At 33.9% G+C, this 22,140-nt stretch overlaps 1 protein-coding gene across 2 annotated transcripts in view; it reads left to right on the top strand.

Moving 5' to 3' along the window:
- The first annotated feature begins 207 nt into the window (after positions 1 to 207).
- Positions 208 to 22,140, top strand: part of LOC106063262 (centrosomal protein of 131 kDa-like) — a 23,706-nt gene continuing 1,773 nt past the window's right edge. Inside the window, exons 1-20 of one of the 2 annotated variants that reach the window (XM_056020480.1) lie at positions 208 to 232; positions 4,134 to 4,304; positions 5,112 to 5,175; positions 5,565 to 5,649; positions 5,751 to 5,874; positions 6,079 to 7,023; positions 7,959 to 8,141; positions 8,843 to 9,017; positions 10,070 to 10,257; positions 10,987 to 11,166; positions 12,222 to 12,347; positions 12,688 to 12,794; positions 14,245 to 14,341; positions 15,053 to 15,270; positions 16,175 to 16,400; positions 16,834 to 16,950; positions 17,202 to 17,308; positions 18,011 to 18,095; positions 21,189 to 21,275; positions 21,395 to 21,612. In XM_056020480.1, the coding sequence (XP_055876455.1) occupies positions 4,155 to 4,304; positions 5,112 to 5,175; positions 5,565 to 5,649; positions 5,751 to 5,874; positions 6,079 to 7,023; positions 7,959 to 8,141; positions 8,843 to 9,017; positions 10,070 to 10,257; positions 10,987 to 11,166; positions 12,222 to 12,347; positions 12,688 to 12,794; positions 14,245 to 14,341; positions 15,053 to 15,270; positions 16,175 to 16,400; positions 16,834 to 16,950; positions 17,202 to 17,308; positions 18,011 to 18,095; positions 21,189 to 21,275; positions 21,395 to 21,612 (3,482 nt within the window). In that variant the 5' untranslated portion in view covers positions 208 to 232; positions 4,134 to 4,154. Of the gene's footprint in view, positions 367 to 4,133; positions 4,305 to 5,111; positions 5,176 to 5,564; positions 5,650 to 5,750; positions 5,875 to 6,078; positions 7,024 to 7,958; positions 8,142 to 8,842; positions 9,018 to 10,069; positions 10,258 to 10,986; positions 11,167 to 12,221; positions 12,348 to 12,687; positions 12,795 to 14,244; positions 14,342 to 15,052; positions 15,271 to 16,174; positions 16,401 to 16,833; positions 16,951 to 17,201; positions 17,309 to 18,010; positions 18,096 to 21,188; positions 21,276 to 21,394; positions 21,613 to 22,140 lie in introns of both variants that reach the window. The other variant, XM_056020481.1, reaches the window with a different exon arrangement.

The following is a 22,140-nucleotide window of genomic DNA, read 5'->3' as shown; positions in this document are numbered from 1 at the left end:
TTAAATTATTTATGAAAAATTGAATACTCTTTTACAAATAAATAATTTTTATAACATCAATTACACAAATACTTATGTATTTTTAATAAAGAAATTAAATCTCTTAATGATATAATATAATAACATTTTAGCGTATAAATAAATTAAACCGGATGTATGGTTATTTTTAGTGCGCATGTGCTAAAGTACTGTTTACATGTTTCGAAGAAGAATTTTTTTTTTTTACAAACATGTTAACTAATTTTGTAGACTCTTAGATCTATATAATACATAGATCTAGATCTATTTAGTCTAGCTAGGTTTAGTCTAGATATGTATAGATCTACACTCTAAATTAGTCTACATCTATGACGATTTCAGATCTGAGTTTGTATACATTCAAGATTTTGACTACAGCCAGGCTAGATCTAGAGTAGACTGACTAGACTCTAGAGTGACTAGAGTCTAAGTCTAGAGTAGTCTAGATCTAGATGAGTAGATCTAGATCTATCTAGACTAGATTGTAGATGTAATTCTAATTCTAAAATAGTCTAAATGATCTAGACTAGATCTAGTAACTGAGTATCAGTATCTATTCTAGTATTCTTAGTTCTACTATTCTAGAATTATTCTAGATTTATTAAGATAAACGAATAAAGATTAGAATTATTATGAATAACGATTAGACTAGATAGATTATGATTATAGTTTATAGATAACATTAGATCTAGATTCTAGATCAAATACTTGATCTAGAATTCTAGATCAAGTTATCTAGTACATCAAGACCAAGCTGCATTACATTATTCATTATCATCATTATTCATTATGACTTTATGATTATCATGATTATGATTAATCATTCAACTTTCAACAAACATTCTTTAATCTTATCAGAAAAATATATAAAAATATATATTAACTTATAATTAACTATGATTAACCAACCACTGAACCAGTCACCAGCTGATGACACCAGTCCTGTAATTTCATTAAAAAATACATAAAAACTATCTTGAAAACATTATAGAAAATCAGGTCTATAATCTATATATAGATAGTATTAGGTCTATATAGTAATAGAGTTATAGAGTCTATATTGACTCTATATAGAGTAAACTCTTATACTTAGAATGAGTGTGGGGCCCACTGTGATCAGATAGGTTGCAGTAGCCTATTGCAGGCCCTGCAAAATATCGGCGTATCTTATGCTGTGGGTTGACTATGGGTTGACTATATATATATAACAAGTAATATACTCAGTATTCAACCGTCACTAAAAAGCAGCACCGGACATGGGCATTTTGGGGCCCTATGCGAAATGGAATTCGCGGGGGCCCATTTGGGTAGGGATACGCATTATACATGAAAATTAAATGCATTCGTCTTTGCAAAATTCCAGGATAATGCCGTTTTTTTTAATCGCATGAAGCATTGGCATTTTCCATATTGAATGACACCCCAAAATGATAATTTTTGTCTATATATTTCAGGAGATTTGTATGAGTTTTCTAAAGATTTTAATAATTTCTGGATATTTCTAGGACTTTTTCATATATTTTGCAATTTCAGGAATTATACAATGGTTTAATTAAATAATTTATACACCTAGAATTAGTGCGGATCCTATGAAAGTGCGGGGCCCACTGCGGTCGCATAAGTGCTGAGCCCACTGTGGTCACCTAAGGCTGGCCCTGCAAAATAGCGGAATATGCTACGCCGCCGGTCGACCAGTAGATTATAAATATATATTGCAGAAGTGAATTTACTTCTTTTAATACAATCTAAATAATTTTTAATTAACACAGATATAATTTATTAGCAATTACATAGTGATGTTCAGCGACGGTGCTCAGTGTCCAATGAAGGGGAAAGCACAAAAACTGCGTTCAGCATAGGAGAATGAAGTGACCCAATTTATTTTAAAATAAAATCTTGCAAAATAGTGACGTATGGTACGCCGCCGGTCGACCAGTAGATTATAAATACATATTGCAGAATTGAATTTACTTCTTTTAATACAATCTAAATAATTTTTAATTAACACAGATATAATTTATTAGCAATTACATAGTGATGTTCAGCGACGGTGCTCAGTGTCCAATGAAGGGGAAAGCACAAAAACTGCGTTCAGCATAGGAGAATGAAGTGACCCGATTTATTTTAAAATAAAATCTTAACTATGAGTAGTAATACATTGGAACACATATATTTTTATTGTCCATTAGTTGAAGAATAAGAATCTGCTTTCAGTTTTTTTGTAAGTTAAACCTTCTCTAAATGAAAAATAAAATAAAAATTTGACCTAGTTCCCAAAATTCGGTGTTCAGATATATAAGAATCTACGATAGATGTACCAACTAAATGCTCATCAAACAAATTAATGCTGGTTTAATAATAAATTTTATTAAGTTATAAATTAAAGAAACTTTGCTAACAGATGGAAAATCTTTCATGCCTATATAGTCTAGTATAGATCTATTGAATTCTATTCTATAGAAAATTGAAAGAAACTAAGGCAGAAAGAGTCAATAAAAAGTATATTAATATTAAACACCTAACCCAACAATAAAAAGTAAGCAGTCAGCTGCAGAGTGAATACATAAACAATGTATAATCTAAGGATAACAATAAAAACCTATGGTTATACATTAAGTCTAAGAAAAGGAAAGAACAGGAGTAGCACCATTAAAGGAAGATAACTTAACACATAATGATAATGAAACTAAAGCTAATATCCTAAATAAATACTTTTCATCAGCATTATCAGCTCCAGGAGACAAAGACATATTACTTCTTTTGAACCAAGTTGACCACATTGGAGATAGAAGTACTATGGTACAAGAAAAGGGGATCCAAAAACTATTAGCGAACATAAAAACGAATAAAAAGCTTTGTAAAAATATACGTTCACACTAGTTTCACTATAACATTACATCTGAAATGTTTACATCAGAATATCAGATAGATCAATTCTATTCATTGATTAGTGCCAGTGGAACAATTATTTCAATATTTTAGACTGATTAATGATTAGACTAGAATAACTTGTACACCATTCGAACAAGTTAAGCCCAGTCACCAACATAGTTAAAATTAGATTTGATGTCTAAGTGGGTCAGGTTGAAGCATTCAAGCGCTGGAAGTCTTTAAACATTTTTATTACCTCTTCCTTAAATCAAGAATGGAACATCTTAACAAATTCTCAAACTTATGAGATGGGGGGTATAAAGATATTTTTAATCTTCAAATTTCATTATTTATATAATAATTTTCTTTTTATGCCATGTCAAGACAGACACGTCATTGTCATTTTCACACTTTCCAGATCGCCTATCTCTGCTTAAAAACTGAGGAATAAGAAAAGATAATTTTTATTGGTGCAATCAAATGGAAATTCAGTAAGACTACAATTGACCACCTCAGCGTTACTACTGTAACAATAACAATATAGATGCAACTACGAACAACATTCACACATGAAACACATACACACTCACAACCAGTGCTTATTAGGGGCCCTTAATAAGCCTAGATATTGTGTGTTAAATATTTCTTGGGGACCCTATGCTATGAGCCAGTAGCATACTGGCAAGTGCATGGATATTCAACATTTGTAGATTTACCTACCAAACAAAATATATTTACCTATTAAACAATAAAGACAGTGTATGCAGATTATATTTTTCAAATTTAAAAACTCTTTAGAACAATTTAAATAGATAAATATTCATAGTTTACTATAAATAGTTAGTGTTGCATGACATTAGATGAAAAGGAATTTACCTATGTTTATGTTATCTAATTTAAAGCACTAAAAATGCTTTCTGTTATTACCAAGCGATTGAGAAAGAAATAGATACTTTCATTTTCTTTCAATATCTAACTATTTCTGAACTATGAACAGGAAAATAAGGAAGTCTATATTTTCTTGCAATCAATAAGTTATACTATATGGATATCTATAGTTTCAGATTAATTAGACTAGAGAAAGGAAATCCTGGATTTTATAATCACAGCCTCCTCTAACTCTATAGATATTTCTTTCTGCAATTTGGAATATTTTTTTAAAAATTCTTCTTATAACTTTTAGATGTCTGTGTTCTATCAATATTATTATGTTTCTTTTTCCTCTTTATGACTATACAATACAGGAGAGTTTTTATCTAGGCACAATGTCAGCACATAATAAAAGTGACCTGAATCTAAGTCTAACTGGGTCACAACTATCTGTGCTCTCTGCGAGATCCAGACAAAGCCAATCGGGAAGTAATGCTAAGCAAAGTCAAAGAGCTAATTCAATGGTTGATATCCGACAGAAAAAGGTTAGTCACATTATCACCTGACTTGATTTTAGATTAGTTTTTATTTAAGAATTGTTTCATTTTCAAACCTCAAAGCTTTAAAGTGTCACATTCTTGGAGCCTAAAGGTAGAACACTTTTTCACATAGATAACTTGTGCCTGGTACCATTTGAAATTGTCATGTAGAGTTGTGCATAGCACTTGAAACCCTAATACCAGCAAAAGCAAACAAGAGCTCCCTTCTACTGGCCTGAATGTAAGGCGCATACCTCGCATACGCTGTTCTGTCTGACGGGGGATGAGACTCTGGGTTAAACTTTGGTTTTGCGTTCACTTCCGGTGGACTAGAGACACTGCCAAAGACAGCACCATCAGAGCCCCTGTCATTTTCCTTTGATCTACCAGGCTAACCATGTGGGACACGCCATTTATGTAATGGCCACACCATTTATGTAATGGCCACTTGAGGGACGGCGCCTGGACATTGACAGATCACTGCGGGAGCTCTTTCACATCCCCGCACAGTGCAATGAGGATGTTCTTGTGCCCTCTTAGGCACTCTGCTGGAGCCTTGTTGTGTTACCCATTGGCCTAGCCATCCCCCCTCACGACCGTTTTCACTCAGGCACCACAATGAGGCAGGGTAGCATGCCCGGGTGTGCCTGGTACTAGAATAGTTTATTCATCCATCTCATAAGTGGCTAGTTCCATTCTCATTCTAGTAGGCATAGACCTATTTTTTTTAATGGAATGCAATTGAACTATTGATTATCTTGCATCAATGAGAGAGAAGAGAAAACATTGAAACTATATTTTTTTCAATGCTAGGTCAAAAATGAAACAGAATACAAAGCAGAGGATTATACTAAACATAGAAGAGGATCATTTAAAGGTAATTTCTAGAAAATGTGTGTCTCAGAGAATTTATTATTGAGTTGTTTTTTTTTATTCTTTATTTTTTAAATTACTAAACTTATATTTATAAACCAGTTTGTTGTGGAAAAAAAAACACACAAATAATATAAAATAATATGAAGCATTTAAAGAGAATAAAATTTTTCTGGGTAAAAATAATTTCCTTAAAAAGAAAACTATTTTTCTACACTGAACAGCAGTGTTTTGGCTATATAGCACCTGTTTAATTTAATTTTAGAAAAAGTTAGAACATCTAAGATAATTAATTTAGTTATCATTAACGAAGAAAAAATTTTGAATATAATTTTGTATAATAAAATCTTCATTGTTTTGTTTTTTTTAAATTATATACATTTTTTTATCTAGCAACAGATGAGAAGAGCATAGCTAGCATGTCCTCTGTGCACTCTAGTAAATCTGTTACTTCTGTGATTCTGAAACCTAATGAATCGTAAGTTAGTTTCTAGTTAGTTATTTTAATATATAATAGTATACAACTCCACATACATCATCAATGATTGTTTTGTACTGCTTCTGTTTCGCGTACTTCAGTGAAGATGAATTTCTGGCTTTGTTTGAAAGCACCAGTACAAGTAGCAAGTCTCAAAGGAAGCCAGCTGCGTCTGACAATTATTCTTTTGGAAGAAAAACTCCCACTAAAGCATCAGATGGATTGGTGAGATAATGGATAACATTTTTTTAAATGTGTTCTACACTTTAATCATTTAAACATTAATAATTTTAATGTGTACTACACTTCTATAATTTAAAAATTAATAATAATATTTTTTTTTTTTGAAGTTATCTAAATTTTTTGTATTTAAATAATAAAGAATAAAAAACCTGATTGAAATGAACCAATCAATTCTTTTCATTTCAGAAAGGTAAGAGAACTGTTAACAAACCGGCTTGGGCATCGAAGCCTTCTTCTGGAAACACCACAGCCAGATCTGATGAGCCTCATAACATATTTCGCCCACATTCAGTAAGAAGTGATGAGGATGATGAGGTCATTGGGGATATCAGCCACTCCTTATCCCAATCTATTAATAAACTTCAGAGCCTTCAGAACCAGTTGTCTGCCAGCAGTAACCACATGGACAATGTCAATGGAAATAACCTTTCACATGACACTACCAGCTCAGTCTCCACCTTGACACCAGAGGCTACACCAAGGCTAAGCCACCAATCATCATCTATAGATGACTTCATCCAAAGCATACTTGACAGAACTCCACGCAGTGACAATAATCATGACAGTGCCACATTATTAAGCAACAACCCCGCAGCTGCTGACAGTTGTCGCACAAATGAACAGGGTGCAAGTATTCTTGCCAATAATGTTAGTAGGCTTGGTCAGCAGCCTAAGATAAAGGCATCTTTGTCCTCAATTGAGAACTCCTATCAAAACATTAAGCACAAAACTCCAGTTAACCAGGTCAACTCTGGGGGATCATTTTTTAAGAAATCTGGTCTCCACACCCTCTCTGCTCCCATGAACAGTTCTTTGCCCTTGAAGCAGACGTATCCATCAAGTTCACCCATTACTGTGTCTGCTGCAGGGAAAGTAGAGGATTATCTCAGTAAACTGAATCTAGCTGCCAGCAAAATACAGAAATGGTACAGCAGGCATAGGACAAGACGAGCTGCCGCTGAGGCAGCTCTTAAAAGACTCCTGGGCCAGAAGAAACAAGAGCAGGAGTTGAAGCTTCAAAAGGAAACAGCTAACTCTCTAATGTTTTCTGAGGGAGAAGGAAGGAAAGGAGTCGACAAGAAAAAAGCAAAAGAAGAAAAAGCTAAAGAAGCTAGACAGCAGGCAATATTGGTGAGTAGACAACTAGTTGGGAAAAAAACATTGAAACTTTTTGACTTGAGTATATAACTGGTCAGGGATGTGAAATTGCAACTTGGATGGATTAATATCCATATTTATTTATATTATAAAATATATTTATAGAATGTTAGTGGTGAATCTCTTTACAGACATCAATCAGTATATCTGCTAGTTGCATATATATATATATAGTATGTCAATTGTTAAGTTATATGTTAATTTATATTCAGATAATCTTTCTAGTTATTAATGCCAAATTAGTATTGGCAAAATTAGCCAATATGGTGATTCCAACAAAACATCGCATGATCATTTTGTAATGTCAATCAGACTGGTGACATTTTTTATAAAAATAAATTCTAAAATTTATTAATAATATTTCAAAATAAAATGAAAACAAAGTAATAAGAACCCTCAGAAATTGGTTAAAGGAGTACCTCTTTTAGACCTAGATCTGTATGTTTTTAAATCCATTTATCACTAATGTTGTAATGCTTAACTCCTAATGGGGTAGAAAACAGCTTTAGTTTCTTTCTTTTGTACAGAATTGAAGAGAACATGATGCTTGATTTTTTTTTTTCTGAACATTATTTTGTCATAATCAGTTTTCTTTTCATTACTATGAGGCAGTTAATATTGAATTTATCTGTTTCTGTTTCTCAGAAATTAGTCCTACAATAACCTTGCGATAAATGTAATCCTTAACAGGCTTGTATACTTAAGGCCCACAAAATTGAGGTTCTCAATGTAATTCTTTATAATCACAAATATAAGTGGATCTGATGCTTCATTCCCCCAAATTTGATCTTTGTTATCAAAGATTTTATTCTGCAAAAGCTTAGATTTATGCAATGCATGCATGTCTGATACATAAAATGAGCTCTATTTTATTTTCCTTATTTGCTTCTTGTTTATGCTTACTCTAGGAAATGAAAAAGAAAAGAGAAGAACATAAAAATGAAATTAAAAAAATAGCTGTAGAAGAGATTCACTTTCTTCAGGCCAATGGGAAAATAAGTAAACGTCCAATGTCATCTAAAAAGAAGAAGCTACCTACCACTGAAACTAATGAGTCTAACAATGTCACTCAGAGAGATGAGGAAGTTCAGGTAATGTTTTGACACTTTTAGACTGAAACGTTTCTTGTAGCTCTCAACTGTACATCTTGAAGTGCCATTGTTTTATAGTCTCTCATTTTGATACCATGATGTGTCATCCTTTGTATTCTCTCAACTGTATACTTTGATGTGTCATTGTTTTTAATTCTTTTAACTGTATACATTGATGTGTTATGGTTTTGTATTCTTTCAGTTGTACTCCAAAATGTATCATTGTATTCTGCTAGCTGGACACAGCATGTTGTGTGTTTCATCCCTTCACCTCATTGTTTTTGTGTTCTCTTGACTGTATAGCTTATTGAATCACCTCTTGTACTGCCTCATCCTCACTCTACTATCTCAAGTATACAGTGCATTTCATTTTTAAATTAAAAAACGTATTATTAAAGAGAATTTGACTCAGAAGATACACAATTGTAAATGAAAGCTTTAAACTTAAGTCTAAACACATATTTAGACTGTCAAAAAGACTACTATTAATCCTTCTCTATATTAAACAGTATTGGTTGAGTAATAAATCATTCAATGAGGCGTTTACTAACACTGCACAAAGTCCAATGCCTTAATCTATTCTGGACTGCTTTTTGCACCGAGCTCTTCTTTATGGGATTAATGCTTGAAAAGTCAAGAAAAAATTCTTGTATTAATTCTTTAGCATTTCTTACAAGTTTCATGCTTTTTTTTTTTTTAAGTCTGTGCATGAACCAGAACAGAAGGAATCAAGTAGTAATGCAGTAGACATGGACAAGGTTACTGAGGCCAATAGTAACACTCGCACAACACTGGAAGATTTGTACAGCACACTGAAGAAACTGGAGGAGGAAGAAAACTTTTTGACTGCCAGAACAGAGAACAAAGCTTCATGGTGTAAGTAATGGGAAAAAAAAATAAAGATACCCTTTCAGAACTTGCAAACTATGTGGGCAGATGATGTGAAGCTCATCTGTTCCTATGACTGACAGCTAACTGTGGTGTATGACCATTAACCTTTACTTTCCCAATGTACGCCAGGTACCCATTAGTTAGGTGGACTCAGAGCTGACCCCTTGATTTTCAGAAGCCAATCACTTTACCACTTGGCCACACTTCCTTCAAGGTGTAAGATGCAGCAGTTGATTGCCTCTTTTCTATACACAGTTGAGATGAATAGGGTTTACTTTTAGAATAAAAAGATGTTGGCCATGATTTATGAGGGCACTTTAGTCTAAGCACTTAACTGCTAAACAAAGTATATATCCAATAGAATTTGGAATTTTCAATGGCCATATTCTGCTTCTATTGTTCAAATCAGTCGTTCACATTTATTACTGAAAATGTTGGTCACCACATGACATTGTTTTATACAGAAGGGGGGAGGGTTCCATTATCTGGAATAAAGATTAACTTTTTTTAAAGCATTATGCTCCGGGGTTCAAATCCTGGTGCAGACTGGGATTTTTAATTCCGGGATCTTCTGGCCCAGAGTCCACCCAGCTCTAATGGGTACCTGACATTAGTTGGGGAAAAGTAAAGGCGGTTGGTCGTTGTGCTGGCCACATGATATTCTCGTTAACCGTATGCCACAGAAACCGATGACCTTTATATGATCTGCCCTATAGACCACAAGGTCTGAAATGGGAACTTTTTTTTTTTGTTTTTAGATCTAATGAAGAGTTCACCATGTCATGACTAACTATTGGCTTATTATTTGTTAGCACAATCCCTCTAGTGAGCATGTCTCTACTTAACCCAAACACATTATTAAAGCTTAATGTGGATTTGAATCACTCTTTTTAACAGCTCATTACTCTATAACTAAACAGGCACAAACCATAATTATGTTTTTATTACATTTTACATCAATATTATTATTGTTGTTTTTTTTTATGATACAAGAATTTGTATTAAATGTATAGTCTTTGTTTTTTTCCACTTTGTAGTAAATGACTTTGATAAAGATGAAGGCAAAGAATTGGACTCTCACCTGACAGCTGAGAACTTGGAGAGATTAAATTCACAGAAAGATGATCTGACTAAAAGTGGTTTTCTTAGTGATGACAAATTGAAGAGCATCATCAGTTTTTTAGATGAAGTTCAGGTTACAGACAAGCTCAGTGAAATAGATATGGTCAGTTGTCAGAGTTTAGATTTTTATTCCATTAATTAGTTTGTTACCATCAATGTTTTGTAGGAATATAACTTCAGTGATACAAATTCAAAAAAAGAATGCTAGAAAGTGCAAGAGTAAGATAATAAAACAGTCTGAATATAGATCTGTATGTTTTTAAATCCATTTATCACCAATGTTGTAGAATGCAATGTTCATGCTTAACTCCTAATGGGGTAGAAAACAGATTTAGTTTCTTTCTTTTGTACAGAATTGAAGATAATATGATGCTTGATTTTTTTTTTCTTTTCTGAAAAATATTTTGTCATAATCTGTTTTCTTTTCATTACTAAACAAAGAAAGCCGTCCCATGTCACTGTACCAAGAAAGTTTTTAATGTGCATGAAACTGTATTTTGTTCATACATTATTAGGACTTCACATTTCTGGAAATGTCATAAATGTATTTTTTTTAGGTGTGCTTTGTTGGTCTGCTTTCTTTTTTTAAATTAGTTAAAAAAAAAATCTACTGGATTAAAAATAAATTCTCATGCTTAAATTTAAAAACTTATGTACATATTTTTTGCAGTGCCATTTGTCTATTATTGTTACCTTTATAAGTTACTGTTTTTTTTTTTTTCAATTGTTCATTACTTTTTTTAGGATATCTGTTTTAAGCCTACAGTATCTTCCTTTAACATTCCTAAGGAGCTCTTAAAAAAGTTTATTTTACATTTTACTTTACATTCAGGAAATCTGTAGAATTAATGAGGATTTAGAAAAGCCAGCCCTGCTAGTGCCTTCAGCTTTTGACATTGCTCAGATAGAGCAAGCGCAGGCCACTGCATCTGAAGTAACAACGACAGTGTTGACGCAACGCTTGGAGTTGGAGGAGAAGAAGAGGACTGTGTCAATGTTGCAGAAAGCACTTGTAAGTCTGAGGTGCTCAATCATCTCTCTCCTCATGTTATCTAGTCTTTGTCTATGTTCTATGCTGTTCTATCACATGGCATTATTGAGAGTTGGTTCACTAAACATGGCATGATTGAGAGTTGTTTCACTAAATATGGCATCATTGAGAGTTGGTTCACTAAAAATGGCACAATGGAGAGTGGGTTCACTAAACATGGCATGGTTGAGTGTTGGTTAACTAAATATGGCATGATTGAGTGTTAATTAACTAAACATGGCATGATTGAGAGTTGGCTCACTAAACATGGCATGATTGAGAGTTGGTTCACTAAACATGGCATGATTGAGTGTTGGTTAACTAAATATGGCATGATTGAGAGTTGGTTCACTAAACATGGCATGATTTAGTGTTGGTTAACTAAATATGGCATGAATGAGAGTTGGTTAATTAAATTTGGCATGATTGAGTGTTGGTTAATTAAATATGGCATGATATAGAGTTGGTTCACTAAAAATGGCACAATTAAGAGTTCACTAAACATGGCATGATTGAGAGTTGGTTCACTAAACATGGCATGATTGAGTGTTGGTTAACTAATTATGGCATGATTGAGAGTTGGTTCACTAAACATGGCATGATTGAGTGTTGGTTAACTAAATATGGCATGAATAAGAGTTGGTTCACTAAACATGGCATGATTGAGAGTGGGTTCACTAAACATGGTATGATTGAGAGTTGGTTCACTAAACATGGCACAATTAAGAGTTCACTAAACATGGCATGATTGAGAGTTGGTTCACTAAACATGGCATGATTGAGTGTTGATTAACTAATTATGGCATGATTGAGAGTTGGTTCACTAAACATGGCATGATTGAGTGTTGATTAACTAATTATGGCATGATTGAGAGTTGGTTCACTAAACATGGCATGATTGAGTGTTGGTTAGCTAATTATGACATGATTGATAGTCGTTCACTAAACATGGCATGATTGAGAGTGTTGTATGTTAAATTAAAAATTTCCCTGCACAAGATTCTTGAGATTCGCTTTTTTTTTTGTTTAAACATTAGAATCAGCAAAGGGAATTGACAGTTCGACATGCTAAAGAAACAGAAAAAGAAATGAAGAAGCGGCTAGATGTACAAAAAGAAGAATATGAAGAAGCTATCAAGAGACATTTATCTTTCATTGACCAGGTAAAACTTACTTCATTCAAATCTAACACTGTTTCTACTCGTATGTCTCCAAAGTTCATGAATATGTTATGTGGATAGCACAATGACTTTCACTATCTACGATGTATGCCAACTACCCATGAGCTGTGTTAAGTCAGTAGATAAAATGCTTAACCATTTGGCCACCATGCCCATCCCTCTTTTTTGAAGTTAAAACATTATTACTAGACTTTTAATGTTGCCCTATGTCCATACACAAACACTTTGTATCTCTATCCTGGAAATGGTTCACTACTTTTTAGATTGAGATGTTTATTGTGTTGAATTGTTTAAGATCTAATTTCTATTGACATATGGACAGCTGATTGATGATAAGAAAAATCTGAGTGAAAAATGTGAGAAATTGGTAACAGAGCTAAAAAGTGTGGACAAGAAATATCAGGACAAGATGAAAACTTTAGAAACAAAGTAAGTTGTGTTTGTTTATACATTGTCTCAGTTATTTATATCTGGGGGTTTTTTTTATTGTGGGGGGGAGGAATCTGGTTGGGTTATAGTATGGGGCAGCTAGCATGAAAAGAACATTTAGTATGTTCAATCTTGTGTTAGATAAGAGGCCTGATATAATGTGTTCAATCTTGTAGCCTGATTAGTTTGTGTTCCTTTCTCTAGTCATACCATTGAACTGACCCAACTGAAAGGACATTTAGTATGTTCAATCTTGTAGCCTGATTAGTTTGTGTTCCTTTCTCTAGTCATACCATTGAACTGACCCAACTGAAAGGACATTTAGTATGTTCAATCTTGTAGCCTGATTAGTTTGTGTTCCTTTCTCTAGTCATACCATTGAACTGACCCAACTGAAAGGACATTTAGTATGTTCAATCTTGTAGCCTGATTAGTTTGTGTTCCTTTCTCTAGTCATACCATTGAACTGACCCAACTGAAAGGACATTTAGTATGTTCAATCTTGTAGCCTGATTAGTTTGTGTTCCTTTCTCTAGTCATACCATTGAACTGACCCAACTGAAAGGACATTTAGTATGTTCAATCTTGTAGCCTGATTAGTTTGTGTTCCTTTCTCTAGTCATACCATTGAACTGACCCAACTGAAAGGACATTTAGTATGTTCAATCTTGTAGCCTGATTAGTTTGTGTTCCTTTCTCTAGTCATACCATTGAACTGACCCAACTGAAAGGACATTTAGTATGTTCAATCTTGTAGCCTGATTAGTTTGTGTTCCTTTCTCTAGTTTATACCATTGAACTGACCCAACTGAAAGGACATTTAGTATGTTCAATCTTGTAGCCTGATTAGTTTGTGTTCCTTTCTCTAGTCATACCATTGAACTGACCCAACTGAAAGGACATTTAGTATGTTCAATCTTGTAGCCTGATTAGTTTGTGTTCCTTTCTCTAGTCATACCATTGAACTGACCCAACTGAAAGGACATTTAGTATGTTCAATCTTGTAGCCTGATTAGTTTGTGTTCCTTTCTCTAGTCATACCATTGAACTGACCCAACTGAAAGGACATTTAGTATGTTCAATCTTGTAGCCTGATTAGTTTGTGTTCCTTTCTCTAGTCATACCATTGAACTGACCCAACTGAAAGGACATTTAGTATGTTCAATCTTGTAGCCTGATTAGTTTGTGTTCCTTTCTCTAGTCATACCATTGAACTGACCAAACTGAAAGGATATTTAGTATGTTCAATCTTGTAGACTGATTAGTTTGTGTTCTGTTCTCTAGTCATACCATTGAACTGACCAAACTGAAAGGACATTTAGTATGTTCAATCTTGTAGCCTGATTAGTTTGTGTTCTGTTCTCTAGTCATACCATTGAACTGACCAAACTGAAAGGACATTTAGTATGTTCAATCTTGTAGACTGATTAGTTTGTGTTCTGTTCTCTAGTCATACCATTGAACTGACCAAACTGAAAGAAGTTCAAGCTGCTGCTGAAAAATTGAGGAGAGAAAAATGGATTGAAGACAAAACAAAAAAAATCAAGGTAGGTCCAAACATGACATTAAAGTCACTTGCATTTCTTGGTTGATCTTAATGTGTGTGCAATTTTATTTTTACTTATAACTATTCCTTTAGAAAAAAAAATCCTCAATTGAAATCATGATTTTACTTTTCTTTTCTTGAACCATAACCTTTATTTTCAAGTCCTACTTATTTACGGGCTCAAGTTTTATTTCTATTATTTTAATAATAGATAAAAATGATACAGTTTCTTTGAAAGGTTTGCTTAGAACATCTTGCAAGGAAATCTGTTTTTCTTCTTGTTCATTATACAAACATATGTACATTGGATTACAACTTATCGCATTATTTACATTTTTACCTTTACCTATCCCTTAGTCTGTTGGACCGTTGGGGCCCTAAGCAAGATTTGTCGACTGTCTTTCACCATTTCTCTCTGTCTTTTGCCTTTGAACCTCTTTCAATGGCAGGCCCCCCGTCCATTCTTTGAGGTTGTCTTCCCATTGCTTTCTCTGACATTAGTTGATCTAAATCCCATCTTTTTTTTTGTTTTTTGCCAATGAGCCTTCTGTTTATACACAGAGTACTAATTAATGGCATTAACACAAAAACTGTATAATAAATCTGCTTCCACCTTATTTATAATAATTAGAGTTTTTTGCATGATGAAAATAATGATCATTAACAATTAATGTGTTACTGTTTTAATTTATACATTTTGGTTGTCTGTTAGGAAATGACTGTGAAAGGTTTGGAACCAGAGATCCAGCGACTGATTGCCAAACACAAAAGTGACATTAAGAAAATCCAACAAATTCATGAGGCAGAGTTACTGGAGTCAGATGAGAGAGCAGCACAGAGATATGTCAAAATGACTGAAGAGCTCAGAGATCAGTTAGCTGCAGAGAAGGAAGCAGCCATTGCTAGAGAAAGGGAGGCATCCAAATTGAGGTTAGGACAATACTGCCAGGGCTTTTTCATTGGAAAGAATTAACAAACATTAATGAAGTAATTGCTGACTTTTATAACATTTTCATATGATCCAATCTTTCAGTCAGCCATTGTGAGTCTTAATTGTATGTAGTGAATCCAAAATGTAAACTTAAATTACTGGACAATTAGCTAGACATTTTACATTTTAAGAAACCTAATATCTGCCGAAATATTTGACTCATGGCGTTGATTAAATAAGAGAAGAAAAAACACATAAAAATATGCAGTTAAAAATAATTATGGCATCACTTTAATTTTTCATTCTTAAAATTTGTAAGATCCATGTGATCCATTAAATGCCTGGGCATTCTTGCTTGATTTTAATTTGCCAGAGATTTATTGTCTCTGTTTAAATACACATTTTCAAATGATTCAAAGTTTCATATTGTACATTTTCTTAAACAATTTCAGCTGAAAATAATTTCACAATAGTGTGATCTTGTGGCTACCAACAGGTTTGGCCATCATTTGTTCACTTACACTCACATGCACTAACTAGTTTTGTAAAATAAAGATGTGTCTATAGTTAGGTATTAGAGAACAGGTTACAATTATTCACCGATAGACACTGTGAAATAGCCTAAACGATTTCATTTGAAGTAAGTTCCAATAGAGATTTTATATTTCATTGAGGTTATTTTACAAATTAAATATGGAGGTCTTGGATTTATTAACTATCCCCCAACTTTGCTTGGTCAAAAAATGTCCCTTATGTAATAGAGCAGTCCTTATTGCAAGCTAAGCATTTTACTACTACTCTTTTAAGCTCAGATTTCATTTTAGATTATAGAAAATATTCTGTGAGATAAAACTTTCTGCTTGGGAGAACATTGTCTGTTAGAGAATATATTCTCTGTTTCAGGTATGAGAAACAACTGCAACATGAAGAGGAAGCCTATCAGCAGAAACAGCGAAGACTTTACCAGGAAGTTCAAGAAGAGAAAGATCGCTTGGCGTCAAGTGCCTCAAGGCAGCGTGCAGAGCTAGAGAAACTGCAGCGCCAGCTGGAAGACAGTCACAGAATTGCTTTGGAAACAATCAAAGAGGAATTTGACAAATCCAGGGAGGAGCAAGAGAAGAGACACAAGGTCAGCTTGTGAAGAATGTTTGACTCCTTACAGTAACAAACAAAGTTGCACCTCAAGACGAGGCCGTGATCTGGCATCACATTTCAGTGATAACTGGTTTGCTATGGCATTCTGTGGCCACCACAACTAACTTTGATTCAAAAGATTTAAAAAACAGACAGATTCACAATCTTCTTTAAAACTTGCAAAGCCAAAACCTACTGTTTGATAGGCTAGCTTCCCACACCTGGCCCTAATAACTACCCTTAAATGATTACACCACTTGCCATACCTGGCCCTAAAAACTATCCTTAAATGACTACACATTTTCCCATGCCTGGCCCTAAATTTTTTTTCTGAAATTAATGTGATCTTATTAAAATGTATTGTAGTTACTGTCTAAGCAAATATGTTTAGGATCTTTATCTGTCATTTTTAATTTCCCTTTGTTTAGTCTGAAATCAAAATGTTACAAGAAAAATTGAAACTCGAGAAAGAGTCATGGGAGGAGAATTACATGAAGAAACATGAAACTTGGTTGGTACAGAAGGAAAGAGAACTCAGAGACCAGGTAAGAAGACACTAGTAGGCTGCCATCTACATTGTCCATGTAACTCTATGCTACATGTATTAAAGATTTCTATAATATAGCCACATCACATACTGTCACATACACTCTAGTAACTAGTGTCACTTTAAAATGTCATAGATGAAGCAATGACTATTTGTGTACTTTAAATACAATCTACATTTTAACTCTATTCAAGGATGCTATGTTGAATGAATTTTTCACTATGTATATATTTATTTATTTACACACAGATTAAAAAGGAGCGGGATAAAGAAATTGAGTTAGTGATAGAAAGACTAGAAGAAGATGCATCCACAACAAGGGAGGAAAATGAGAGAACAACAGAGCAAAAAATCAGGTTCTTAGAAATCTGTTTTATTTTCACTGTAAAGCTTAGTGTACCAGTTAACAATTGATAGCATTATATAATTGGCTTCCTTCTGTTGTGAAGTGAAATGGATTATCTCATAGAAATGAAATGAATGCCTGGGCATTAGCTATGGTCAGAATGATTAATATTGTGCACACAGCAATTACCCCATCTCCATGCTGTGTCCAAAGGAGCAGCAAGCACTGATACAGTTTGGGATCAGTGGCCTCACAGGTTCTTCCGCTGTGTACATGCTCCTGATTTTTCTTCAGGGTTGACTCCTGACACCTTTCTCATGTTTGAATATGGCTGCAAGACAGCAGAGGTTTGAATTGAACTTTCCTTCTCCTGGGTGGGTAACCAGCCAAAGTTAATAATGCCCTCCTGTACGACTGAAAAATTTTAGCTTATATTTTTTTATATATATATAGTTAGAGCTTTTTTTTTTTGTGACGGTATGCACCGATACGGTGTACCGGCACCATTTTGAAAAAATTATTACTTTCTTGTATTTTAACATATGTTATTAATTTTTAGTAATTAAAAGATAGGCAATCAACTACTGAGCACCGGCACCTAATCACTGAGTACCGGCACCTAATCACTGAGTGCCGGCACCTATTTTTTTTTTTTTTACAAAGAAAGCACTGTATATAGTCATTCTTGATATTGTAAATTTGAATTTTCCAGGAGATTAAGAGAGAAATTTGAGGTTGAAACTAGAGAGCTGGAACAGTCAGAAAGAAAAGCTGTGCAAAGATACAATGAAATAAAGGTTAGTTGGAAACAAGTTGCTGGTTTGACTTCTCAGTTTCATTGAAATAATCCTCAACTCAAAAATGGTTTTCATTGCAGACCTGCCTACCAAAAATAGTCCAAATGCGTAACACTTACGGTCAAAATGCGTATTTTGGCACCAGAACGCGTAACACTTACGCGATCCACTATTTTGTCATATATATATATATATAATATTAGATGTCATGATTAGATCTACAATCTAAATCTAGATCAATAGAGATGATATCTAGACTAGATCTGGATCTGTGTCTATATAATGAATATAATCTACTCTAGATCTGAGCTCAAGAGTGTTACAGATGCCGTGGATCCGCTACCAACGTAGGTCTACTCCAAACTTTCGTAGGCCTACCATCATCCTTGATCTACTCTATACTTAGACTAAGAATCTAGTGACTAGTCTAGATCTAGACTAGATGGTAGTAGATGTTATTGATCTAGATCTAGTCAATCTAAATTCTAAATCATACTATAACTAGATTGTAGAGTAATGTAGAGAATCATAACGTAATGACTAGCTAGATCTATTCCTGTATAACAAGTTATCTAGATTCTTATCATTCTAGATCTAGAATCCAGATCTAGATCTAGACTAGATATCTACAATGTCACTCAATGTGTTTTGAATCGATAGCACTTCGATATTTTTTTCTGTACAAATGAATATGGGAATCAGGAATGCACCAACATAATTAATTTCTACTAATGAACTTACAAAAAAAAAAGTCACGTTGGTGTATCAGCTAACTGACGGTACCAACCTGGTACCAACCCGCCACTCCCTCACTCTCGCGCTCTTCATTTCTAGACATCTAATTGCTATTAAGAACAAATCAGCGTATAGATCTGGGCACATTGTGTTAACCCCACCTTTTCTGTTTCCCCCCTCTCCCCACAGGATGGCTTAGCGTGACCTCCGTGACCGCTTGTAAGCTAGTCAAGAGAGGGGGAAAAAAGCATACGAAATGCGTAACGCGAGGGTTTAAATGCGTATTTGCGTACTGGCGGTCATTTTTGGGAGATTTTGCGTAACGAATATGCATTTTGCGTAACGGTAGGCAGGTCTGTCATTGAGATAGATAGTGAGACAGGAAAGCAAAGTGAATACAAATTACTGTCACATAAAATAATTTCCGAAAACTGAAGTTCTAACCCCCTTGCCCTTTCTCTTTTTTGTTTCGTCCTGCTCACTAGGCTTTGTTTTTAAAGTGTAGATCAAGCAATATATATATATATATATTTTATATAGTGCTACTTTCATGCTTATAGCATGCAGGTTTTCCATGCTTCCTTTATGGAAGAAACAGCATGCTATAGACTAGACAATAAGCAATAATTTATATATAACAATTTTTTTTTACTTTACAGAAATTAAAACTACCAGTGGTTTAATTCAAATTTTGTTTGGGATAAAATATCTTGTCCATTGTCTCAGGCTAAAATATCTTGTTCAATGTCTTAAGCTAATATATCCTGTTCAGTGTCTCAGATATCTTGTTCAATGCCTTAAGCTACACTATCTTGTTCAATGCCTTAAGCTACACTATCTTGTTCAATGCCTTAAGCTACACTATCTTGTTCAATGCCTTAAGCTACACTATCTTGTTCAATGCCTTAAGCTACACTATCTTGTTCAATGCCTTAAGCTACACTATCTTGTTCAATGCCTTAAGCTACACTATCTTGTTCAATGTCTTAAGCTAATATATCCTGTTCAGTGTCTCAGATATCTTGTTCAATGCCTTAAGCTACACTATCTTGTTCAATGCCTTAAGCTACACTATCTTGTTCAATGCCTTTAGCTACACTATCTTGTTCAATGCCTTTAGCTACACTATCTTGTTCAATGCCTTAAGCTACACTATCTTGTTCAATGTCTTAAGCTACACTATCTTGTTCAATGCCTTTAGCTACACTATCTTGTTCAATGTCTTAAGCTACACTATCTTGTTCAATGCCTTAAGCTAATATATCCTGTTCAGTGTCTCAGATATCTTGTTCAATGTCTTAAGCTAATATATCCTGTTCAGTGTCTCAGATATCTTGTTCAATGTCTTAAGCTACACTATCTTGTTCAATGCCTTTAGCTACACTATCTTGTTCAATGTCTTAAGCTACACTATCTTGTTCAATGCCTTAAGCTAATATATCCTGTTCAGTGTCTCAGATATCTTGTTCAATGTCTTAAGCTAATATATCCTGTTCAGTGTCTCAGATATCTTGTTCAATGTCTTAAGCTAATATATCCTGTTCAGTGTCTCAGATATCTTGTTCAATGCCTTAAGCTACACTATCTTGTTCAATGTCTTAAGCTAATATATCCTGTTCAGTGTCTCAGATATCTTGTTCAATGTCTTAAGCTAATATATCCTGTTCAGTGTCTCAGATATCTTGTTCAATGTCTTAAGCTAATATATCCTGTTCAGTGTCTCAGATATCTTGTTCAATGTCTTAAGCTACACTATCTTGTTCAATGCCTTTAGCTACACTATCTTGTTCAATGTCTTAAGCTACACTATCTTGTTCAATGCCTTAAGCTAATATATCCTGTTCAGTGTCTCAGATATCTTGTTCAATGTCTTAAGCTAATATATCCTGTTCAGTGTCTCAGATATCTTGTTCAATGTCTTAAGCTAATATATCCTGTTCAGTGTCTCAGATATCTTGTTCAATGCCTTAAGCTACACTATCTTGTTCAATGTCTTAAGCTAATATATCCTGTTCAGTGTCTCAGATATCTTGTTCAATGTCTTAAGCTAATATATCCTGTTCAGTGTCTCAGATATCTTGTTCAATGTCTTAAGCTACACTATCTTGTTCAATGTCTTAAGCTAATATATCCTGTTCAGTGTCTCAGATATCTTGTTCAATGTCTTAAGCTACACTATCTTGTTCAATGTCTTAAGCTACACTATCTTGTTCAATGTCTTAAGCTACACTATCTTGTTCAATGCCTTAAGCTACACTATCTTGTTCAATGCCTTAAGCTACACTATCTTGTTCAATGCCTTAAGCTACACTATCTTGTTCAATGTCTTAAGCTAAAATATCTTGTTCAATGTCTCAGGCTAAAATGACTGAAGTTGAAGGAGAAAATGAGAGACTCAAAGTTATAATAAGACAGAAAGAACAAGAAATACTGGACACTAAAAAAGTAAGTTTTCTGTGTCAATGTTATTAAATCAATTTTTAACATAATCATTCTGATATTAAGTAGAACTACTTAAGTTTTCTTTAATGATTGATGTTGAAATATTCTTCAATTTTGTGCAGCTTTTGGAAAAAATGAACTCTGAGAGAAGCCATGTATCAGATATTATTCGACAAGAATTTGCTGATAGGATAGTTGCTACAGATGAAGAAAACAAAAGAATCAAGCATGAAATCTCAGAACTGAGAGCCAGGCACCGCATAGACTTAGAAAAAGCACAAAGAGACTATGAGGAGCTTCAGAGATCAAAAGATCAAGAGCTAGAAGAAGTACATAAAAGGTAAAAGTTCATCATTTATTAGTGCCCCTTATGGGCATTGGTTCAAATCCAGGTCACTAATGTTGCCTTGTAGCAGATTTGCTTGTGATTAAATTGCTCTAGGGAAGACAAGCTATGAATTTTTAAAATATAGGAACACATTCGAAAGGAATGAAATATAAAAAAACTCAATAATATATTACAAACTTCTGCACACTACCAGATTAACAAGACCTCAACTGTGTAAAAATTGATTCTATACATTTATTCACTAGTATACTGCTTACCTTGTATATAACTTTTTAGTTAAAAAAAAGAATATGAATAGCCATTTAGTAATAATTAGAACATTACATGTCATTAAGACAAAGTATGGTGTGAGTATGACTGATCAAGTGAACATGGGACTAACATATTATTGTGATTAAATTGTACAGGATTAGTTGACACGTGATATTACATGCCATTGTGACTAAACATTACTTGACTATGCTACTGTACTTGTTGTGACAATCTGGTTAAACATTAAGTGACGATATTACTATATGT

This window comes from Biomphalaria glabrata, chromosome 2 (assembly GCF_947242115.1).
Source record: "Biomphalaria glabrata chromosome 2, xgBioGlab47.1, whole genome shotgun sequence".
Taxonomy (NCBI): domain Eukaryota; kingdom Metazoa; phylum Mollusca; class Gastropoda; family Planorbidae; genus Biomphalaria; species Biomphalaria glabrata.
The sequence above is the reverse complement of the archived record's forward strand: the minus strand, read 5'-3'. Positions and strand labels throughout refer to the sequence as shown.